The 9,144-nt window shown below is 48.5% G+C and overlaps 1 protein-coding gene across 1 annotated transcript; it reads left to right on the top strand.

The window, feature by feature from the left end:
• Positions 1-5,382: 5,382 nt before the first annotated feature.
• On the top strand, positions 5,383-8,667 carry AQP10 (aquaporin 10). The gene is given in 8 exon segments (XM_027095331.1): positions 5,383-6,052; positions 6,054-6,080; positions 6,465-6,591; positions 7,152-7,292; positions 7,379-7,497; positions 7,743-7,960; positions 8,436-8,452; positions 8,455-8,667. Coding segments are annotated over 8 exon segments (894 nt in total). The 5' UTR covers positions 5,383-5,974; the 3' UTR covers positions 8,622-8,667.
• Positions 8,668-9,144: the final 477 nt, after the last annotated feature.

Raw genomic sequence — 9,144 nt, forward strand, 5'->3', positions numbered from 1 at the left:
TTCCTTAGTCTTGGCTTTGTCATGGCTGTTCCACTTTCTCACACTATCCAGGGCTTCCCAAATTACCTTGGCCCACAAAAAATTATTTCTTAATTTTTTGCTTTACTTTCCAAAACCTGATTTTGATAAGTAAGGGTCAGGTATCTCTAGAAGATGATTTTCCTTATGAAGAGATAAGATAACTAGTGATAATTCCAGGGAAATTTCTATATGGGGATGCATTAGATTAAAAAAAAGGAAGTATGTGTATAAGTATAGAGGAAAAACTGCTTCCCTAGGTGTGGGAGCACTATGATTGGATAGTTCATGAGATAATTTGATGAAGTACATGGGCAAATATGTTTTCCTTTACTGGCTATATTTTTATTTTCTTGTATATATTAGGGAAAATATAACTAGCAAAACATTATTGGTCTCTTCAACGAGTGGTACTGGGAAAGCTGGACAGCCACATGTAAAACAAGTAGATTAGAACATTCCCTCATACCAGATAGAAAAACTCAAGTTGTAAATGTAGGGACTTCCCTGGTGGTGCAGTGGTTAAGAATCCGCCTGCCAGTGCAGGGGACATGGGTTCAGTCCCTGGTCTGAGAAGGTCCCACATGCCGTGGAGCAACTAGGCCTGTGCGCCACAACTACTGAGCCTGTGCTCTAGAGTCTGTGAGTGAGCCACAACTACTGAGCCCACATGCTGCAACCACTGAAGCCCACGCACCTAGAGCCCGTGCTCTGCAGCAAGAGAAGCCACTGCAATGAGAAGCCTGTGCACTGCAGTGAAGAGTAGTCCCCGCTTGCCACAACTAGAGAAAGCCCGCACACAGCAACGAAGACCCAACACAGCCAAAAAAAAAAAAAAAAAGTTTTCAGGGACTTCCCGGGTGGCGCAGTGGTTAAGAATCTGCCTGCCAATGCAGGGGACACGGGTTTGATCACTGGTCCGGGAAGATCCCACATGCCGTGGAGCAACTAAGCCCGTGAGCCACAACTACTGAAGCCCACATACCCCAGACAATGAAGCCCGGGTGCCCTAGTGCCCATGCTCTGCAACAAGAGAAGCCACCACAATGAGAAGCCGCACACCTCAACGAAGAGTAGCCTCTGCTCACCGCAACTAGAGAAAGCCCGTGCACAGCAAAGAAGACCCAACGCAGCCAAAAAATAAATAAATTTTTAAAAATTATATAATGTGGATCCCACATTAACGGATCAAGTACTCTATAAGTCCTTATAGAGTGATATTAGCTGAGACCCTATGGGCAGGAAAGGCAAACCTATACTCAGAGTAAGTGTCAATCCCAGTCAAAAGTGATGGGGAATTTAGTGTCCTTGTCCCTAAGTGTCTGCTTCCTCTCCTCGAGAGATAGCACTGTATTAGGGACTTAGTGTTGGTATTTGTTAATGGCAGATTGCACGTTGGCCACAGCAGTGGTTAACTGAGCCGTGGTGAGTAGGAGCTCACACTGTTGGACCTGTGCATAGCCTGTATCCTACCACCAGTTACTCTACTCAGTGTATTCATTGTTCAGAAGTGGGTGGCTGATGACAGGCAGTGGCTAAGTCATTCTTCCTACTTGGTTGTTCAGTGCATCTGTGATGGATGCTTTCTGGTGGGCGTTAACGTATAATACAAAGACCTTTACACTTCAAGACTACTCCCATAGGTCCATCCTCAGACTTTCTTGTCCCTGATCTTCCACTCTGTCTTTTCAAGCGCCTGACCAAACCACCAGGCCAGTTGTGACTGTGTATGTTCTTAGCTTCTCTTTCCACGCAGAGTGGATGACCAGACGTACTGTCCAAATCTCTGTCCCCTGGGAGGATTTCCGCTCACCACTGTCTTTCAAGGCCACTCTTGATTTGTTGCAATGCGGCAGCAGTCAATTTTTGGCTTTTGCCCACAAACTGCCAACTCATGTCTGAACCAAGCTTATTCCTTCTCTGATCCCTCTTCACAAGGGATACATGTCATAGACTGAATGTGCCCCCCCTACCCATTTCATATGTTGAAACCTAACCCCCAATGTGATGGTATTTGGAGGTGGGGCCTTTGGGAAGTGATTAGGTTATGAAGGTAGAGCCCTCATGAATCAGATTAGTGCCCTTATAGAAGAGACCCCAGAGAGCTTCCCTGCTCCTTCTGCCACCTCAGGACACAGTGAGAAGACAGCTGTCTATGAACCAGAAAGTGGGCCCTCGCCAGACCCCGAATCTGCTGGCACCTTGATCTTGGAATCAGCAGCTTATAGAGCTGTGAGAGATCAATTTCTGTTGTTTATAAGCCACCCAGTCTATGGTGTTTTGTTATAGCAGCCTGAATGGACTAAGACAATCCCCAATAGGGTCATGTGAGCTGAGGGAGAGATACCTGGTAAATGACATGAGTCTGGGCCACTTACTTTTCAGCTGGCTTGTGCCCTCTGATCCTGCTTATGCCTGAACCCAAAGATGTCACTTCCATTTTACAATGTGTTCTTGCTGGGCCCACCCTTCCTAATGACATGGAGAATTAGGCAGAGCCCAGCTTGTGATGGGCAGTTCTGGCTACTTGGTCACTTGATGAATTGTAATCAGATGCTCTGTCTCTATTGGAGCCCAGTAGCACTGTAAGAGCTGCTTTTCAAAAGGTATGTATATCTCTGCTGCAGATGGCATGGCTTTGCTCCAGAGCCCTGTGGGTCTACATTATGATTCTCCTATTAGAGCTTGCCAAACCACACACGGTATCTTTTCCTACTACAGATACTCTAGTCTCACTGGGTCTGCTGGGTCACATGTCTGCAGAGGCCTTTTCTGCTTTGGCCCCACTCGAAGTTGACAGCCTTCAATGGTCAGAGTTGTATTCTCAAGTGTGAAATACGTCGCTCCCAAATCCTAAGTAGATTGGTGATGTGTTTTTTTCTCAGTGGTGGAAGGTAGGAGATGCAATAATCAGTCCTTTACTTCAGATTGGATATCCAGCATGTCCCAGACCACTGGACCTCTCAAAACTTTACCAAGGTGGCAGTTTCCTGAACCTTTATAGGATTGTTTCCCACCTTCTGAATACATGTTATCTTTCCAGGCCCTCCAATATACTTCCATTTCTTCCTCTTCTTATCTGATTGGCATGATGTTATATATAGAGCTGACTCTTGCACAACGCAGAGGTTAGGGCCTCTGACCATCTGCCCAGTCAAAAATCCAAGTCCCCTCCAGGGACTTCCCTGGAGGTCCAGTGGTTAAGACTTCGCCTTAACCACTGGAGGGGGTGCGGGTTCGATCCCTGGTCAGGGAGCTAAGATCCCACATGTCTCGCAGATCCAAAAAAAAAAAAAATCCAAGTATAACTTTACAGTTAGCTCTCTGTATATGTGGTTCTGCATCTTCGCATTCAACCAACTGTAGATCGTGTAGTACTGTAATACATATTTAATGAAAAAAATCCACATGTAAGTGGACCTGAGGAGTACAAACCTGTGTTGTTCAAGGGTCCGTTGTATAGTGGACAAATATGATGTTCTTCAAAATGTCCAGATAGTCAAGCTCCCTTCAGATTATATTATGACAGAGGACCAGAGAGTTTACATAGTCCTGGGGTAAGACCATAAGTGTTTATCGCTAGACTTCCCACGTGGATGAAATTCCTTGGGATCCTCCTTTCTGATCTGGTTGGGATGCAAAATAACATATTCACCAGATTAATGGCTACATACTACCAACCAGAGGCTGTATTAAACTGCTCTATAAAGTTACCATTTGGGACACAACAATTGCAATTGGAGTTACTATTTGAATAATTTTACCGTAGACCACTGCCATCTGCCATGATCTATCTGGTTTTTGTAGGAGCCAAACTGGTGGTATGAAAGGGACCACCTCTCTTATGTTCTTTACATCTTTGAGGGTGGCACTAATCTCTTCCATTTACCCTAGGATATGGTATTGTTTTTATTTATTATCTTGGTGTGAGGTAGTCTCAGCCCTCTAATTGGCCTTCATCACTTACTCCACAGGTCAAGAAACCAATATGAGTGTTCTGCAACTTCAAAGAATGTCCATTTCAATTATATGTTGGGGTGTCAAGGAAGTGACCACCTGGTGGATCCTTGGTCTCAGTGAATATCCTGTGAACCAGACCTGAGCCCAGGACTCCATTTATTTATTTATTTATTTATTTATTTTTATTATTTTTTGCGGTGCGCGGTCCTCTCACTGCTGTGGCCTCTCCCGTTGCAGCTCCGGACGCGCAGGCTCAGCGGCCATGGCTCACAGGACCAGCTGCTCCGCGGCATGTGGGATCTTCCCAGACTGGGGCACGAACCCGTGTCCCCTGCATCGGCAGGCAGACTCTCAATCACTGCGCCACCAGGGAAGCCCGCAGGACTCCATTTATTATCTGGACCCCATATGCTCCTACTCTAACAAGGGGTCGTGGTACAGCTTTGGGTTGTCAGCTGTCAATGTTAGTTCAGATCCTTTGTCCAAAAATCCTCAAAATGTCTGAGTATTCTCCCTTTTTTCAATAATGGTCATCAATGTAAATGACTTGTTTAGGCATTTTTACTTTTCTTAGCATGAGCTATCATTTTCCCCAAGCCTCCTAGAAGTGTATTCACCCCACATCCCACGGATCTTGCCAGGATTTAAATCCTAAATCCCAGGAGAGTGTTCCCTTATCAATAAATTCTTCCACATCTAACTTTATGTTCCACTTCCTTTGGTCCAGCACTCTCGGCATCCAGTTCTATGTACCAAACTCCCCTCGGTCTTTGAATCCCTGCATCAACCATTCATTGATGTGGATCCTATAGGAGGACACGTGACCTTGGCTGAAGCAGTTCCCTGCCACAGAAGTCACTGCCATGAGGGAAGCAGCTGAGTGCTATCAGCATCTGTTATTCCCAGCAGCTGGGGAGTGGGTGCATTAGCCCTGAAAAGGGGACCTGGGTGGAGCACTATAATATCCGCTAAAGCCAGTAAAGAAGTATTATTTCACAGAGATGTGCCCAGGACTGTGCTAGAGCCCCCAGGGTTATATAGCCCAGCTCTCAAGAACCTCATAAACTATATCAGTATTTTTAAAATCTGTATATTGTCTGTTTCTACCTACTAGAGCATCAGCTCTAAGAGGGCAGGAGCTATGTTTCGTTTACCACTGTTTCCCCAGGGTCTAGAGCTTGATTCATAGTTGAATGAATCTTAATTAGAGGCTTGAGATATGAAGAAGTAGGAAGTGGCTGTCTTAAGCAGAATAAGAGTGGCAAGCATCCAGAGAAGGGGAGGTGGAGCTCAGCGTGGGCATGAAGCCCTCATCTGGAGCCATGGCAAGAGACACAAAGACAGAGCATTCTCTAGTCAAGGTGAGACTGCATCAAAGTACAAGCATTCCTTATGTGGGTTTTATTCCTGCAGCCTGCGGTCTTCAGCCCAGTCTCTCTGGAGGCATATTGAATTTCCCAAGCATCCAAATGGTTTGGGGGAAGACTTCACGTTCCACATGAGGGGCATTGTGGAATATCAGAGGGAGAGTCAGAAGACCTGCATTTTAATTCAAACTTAGCTATTAACTAGCTGTGTGGCCTGGGGAATTCTAAGGCTCTCTCAGTATCCTCATCCGCAGAGCAGGAGCGATAGTACAATACTACTTTCCACAGCTGTCTTGAGCACCAAGAGAACTAATGTACATGAAGCAGCCTACTCCTCCCAGTTTTTCAGCGTAAGGGGAGGCTCCTCCTGGGAGGACTGGGGATGAGAGACAGAGGAGACAGAGGCTGGGCAAACTCCAGGCTCTAGTTGTGCACAGAGACTGCCCATAGACCTTCTCCCTCCCTAGCTTCCACTCATGCACAGACAGACATTAGCTGCTGTTCAGTAACTGAGATAATTGGTTTTAAAGTCTTTTCCTTATCTTTGCCCCTGACAGGCAGAAGCTGTGTAGCAGCAGTGCACCTATGCAGACAGAGGGAGTGGTAACCAGAGATAAGGTGTCCCCACCATGGCCTACACTCAGTCCCTGGCCCAAGTCAAGGACCGGCTTCAGATCCACAGCATCCTGGCCCGGCAGTGCCTGGCCAGAGTATCTGGGTGTGTTTGTGCTCACAGTAGGCAGGGTAATTGGGGGAAGGAAAGAGGGGAGGTGGGCAAAAGTTTCTGGCTCCTCCTAGCATCCTTATCTCTTCCTCCTGGTGTCCCGCTTCAACTCTCCATCATTTCTCTTTTTCCCCGCTCTTGTCCCTTTTATCCCTCTCCTACTCCCTCATTTTTATGCCTGTCCCTTTCCATCTCTTATCCTCCTCCCCTTTCTTTACTCTTTCTCTGCTTCTCCCATTTTTTCCCCTTCCCTCTTTCTGCTTTTTCTTGCTGATCTCTCAAGTCCATTCATCTCTTTTGGCCACTCCCCTCACCTTCCCAGTCTCTCTCTCCTGTTGGTCCACCAGGCTCCTTATTCTTGGTTCCCTCTTCCTCATCTTCCTTCTCTCTACCAGCTCCTCATACAGGGGACTTTGGCCCAGGCTGTCACCAGTGGAGGAACCAAAGGCAACTTCTTCATCATGTTTCTGGCTAGCTCTCTGGGTGTTAGGCTAGCCATCTACATCAGTGGTAATGTCTCAGGTAAGGAGGGTGAGGTCTGGTCATCAGACGGGGTAGGATTGTGTACTTGAGTATGGTAATTGTGAAAAGGCAGATCCTTTGGTGACTCATAGATATTATCTCCTTGAGCTTGACCAGTGATCTGGACTGAGATATGCCTTTGGCCCAGTCCAGTCCCTTCCCTTTCTGTATCTTGCCATCCCGCTTCTTCACATTAATCCTCCACTCACATAGATGGAGATCTATGGCAAAGCATCAAGGGTGAGTACTCTCCTCTTCTGTCCCCCACCTAAGCCCTTGGGGGTTCACCTTTGCTCAGGACCTCACCTGCTCGTCCCCCAGGCACACATTGCGTCAAGTGCTGTAGTGGAAAGAGCAGACAGACCCAGGTTCAAACTTGGCTTCACTGTTTGACCTTGACAAGTTGCTTAACCTCCTTGAGCCTCAACTTCCTAATCTATATGATGGGAAGAGTAACATTTGTCTTCTTAAGAGTTGTGGGGAGAAGTAGCAGTGTTACCTGGTGACAGTGCCTGGCAGTGACACAATGGATATTGGTTTTCTTTTCTTGATCCTTGAAGGGGCCCACCTGAATCCAGTCTTCTCCCTGGTCATGTGCCTCCTGGGATGCCTCCCCTGGGCCAAGTTTCCCATTTACTCCTTGGTGCAGTTGCTATCTGCTTTCTGTGCCTCTGGAGCATAGGTGTATGCTCTCTATCATGGTAACAGAGAGAACAGGGTTGGGGACACCTGTGTGTGGGCAAGGGTGCCTTAGAGCAGTTTTGAATGAGCAAAGGTGACCCTGCAGATGCCCTACAGAACTATACAGGTGGGAACCTGACAGTGACTGGTCCCAAGGAGACAGCCTCCATCTTTGTCACCTACCCTGCCCCCTATCTGTCCCTGAGCAATGGCTTCCTGGATCAGGTAGGCATGAGGGGGTGATTTGGGAAAGCCACAACCTTTGCCCTTGTCCCCCGGGACCTCAGCCTATTGTTCAGGCTCTGGGTGGGATGTGGGGTTGCATTTATGTTTGCACCTCACCTTCCCCAGCTGCCTGTGTTGGACAAAGTCAGATGACGTGGGGTGGTAGCCTGGAGTGCTTGGGTGAGATAGGGCAGATGGAGCACCTGACAGCTGATGGGAGCCCCTCTGCCTCTGTCCACTCCAAGGTTCTGGGCACCTGGATGCTGATTGTGGGGATCTTAGCCATCCTGGACACACGGAACAAGGGAGTGCCTGCGAGTGTGGAGCCTGTGGTAGTGGGGTTGCTGATTCTGGCCATCAGGCTATCCATGGGTGCCAGCTGTGGGTTCCCAATCAACCCTGCCTGGGACCTCGACCCACGGCTTTTCACCTACGTGGCTGGCTGGGGCCCTGAAGTCTTCAGGTGAGAGACGGCCTGCCCTGGTGCTGTCCTTCCACTCATCCCTCTGCTAAAGGCTCTAAGCCTTGGTCCCCAGATCTTCCTTTTAAATAGTTCTCTTGGCCTCTTAGGACAGTGAACCTCCTCTAAGCCCAAGTTCTCCCTTTCTCTTTTGTCCCCTGCCTCCCCCTCCACTCTTTTCATTGAAACAGTGACATTTAGAGGTTGTGTTCTTGGGCACATCACATTACCTGTTTGGACATTAGTAATCTCATCAACAAAACACAGATATTCAGATAATTCCCTAAGGCAAGAGGCTGGACCAAGCTCTCCTGGAGTCTCCTCTTTAAGTGCTATGCTCTGGTGCCAAGACACCTTCTTTCTGGTGTCTATCACCCCAGGAACTGCTTTAGGGAGTTCTCTTACTACTACCGCCAGTCCTTCAGAGGGAAGCCTAAGGGACTCACCCTGATATCGCCCTTCTGATCTTCTCTTGTAGCGCTGGCAATGGCTGGTGGTAGGCCCTCTAGGGAGGGCCACACTTAGCACAGCCACACACTAGTGGCTGGTGGCTCTGCACCATCCTGAACACTCAGAGCCAGCTCAGGATTTAGAGTGTGCCCAACCTGAAGCCTCAGACTCGGAAAGTCCTGCCGCAACTCAGGTGCAGGAGAGTAAGCTGTGATTCTGACATGACAGTCCTCACCTCCCTCATGGACACTGAAGAGGGCCAGAGAGCGATGCCTGGTGACAAGATGTTTGTTCTCTTTATTAGTACACCAGGCCCTGGGCAGCTTCTCCGTTTACTCATCTAGGCATCGCTTCCTCCTAAACTGGGGAGGATGCCTGGACAGGGAGAATTGAAGAGGATCAGGTAAGGGACCTAGGCTTTTCATCGCCTCCTGCCCCAGGCAGGTTTTCGGACCCTGGACTTCCAGGAACGCAGTTCCTCAAAGTAGCCGCCAGAGGGTGCGCACCCTGGAACCCGGATTGGGAAGGCTGCGGGAATCCGCAGGATCGTGGGGGCTGACCATCTAGTGCGGGGCATAACCCAGGGGACTTCCTCCAAAGCTTGGTCCCCACTGCCTGACTCCTTGCTCTCGTAACCTCAGCGCCGCCCGCCTTTCCGCTCACTGGGGCGCCTCGCAGAGATTCAGCACCCCGCAGATAGTAATTAGGGGTACGGGGAGCCGCCTCCACCAAGGGGG

This window comes from Aethalodelphis obliquidens, unplaced genomic scaffold (assembly GCF_003676395.1).
Source record: "Aethalodelphis obliquidens isolate GAN/ISIS:26980383/991018 unplaced genomic scaffold, ASM367639v1 scaffold90, whole genome shotgun sequence".
Taxonomy (NCBI): Eukaryota; Metazoa; Chordata; class Mammalia; order Artiodactyla; family Delphinidae; genus Aethalodelphis; species Aethalodelphis obliquidens.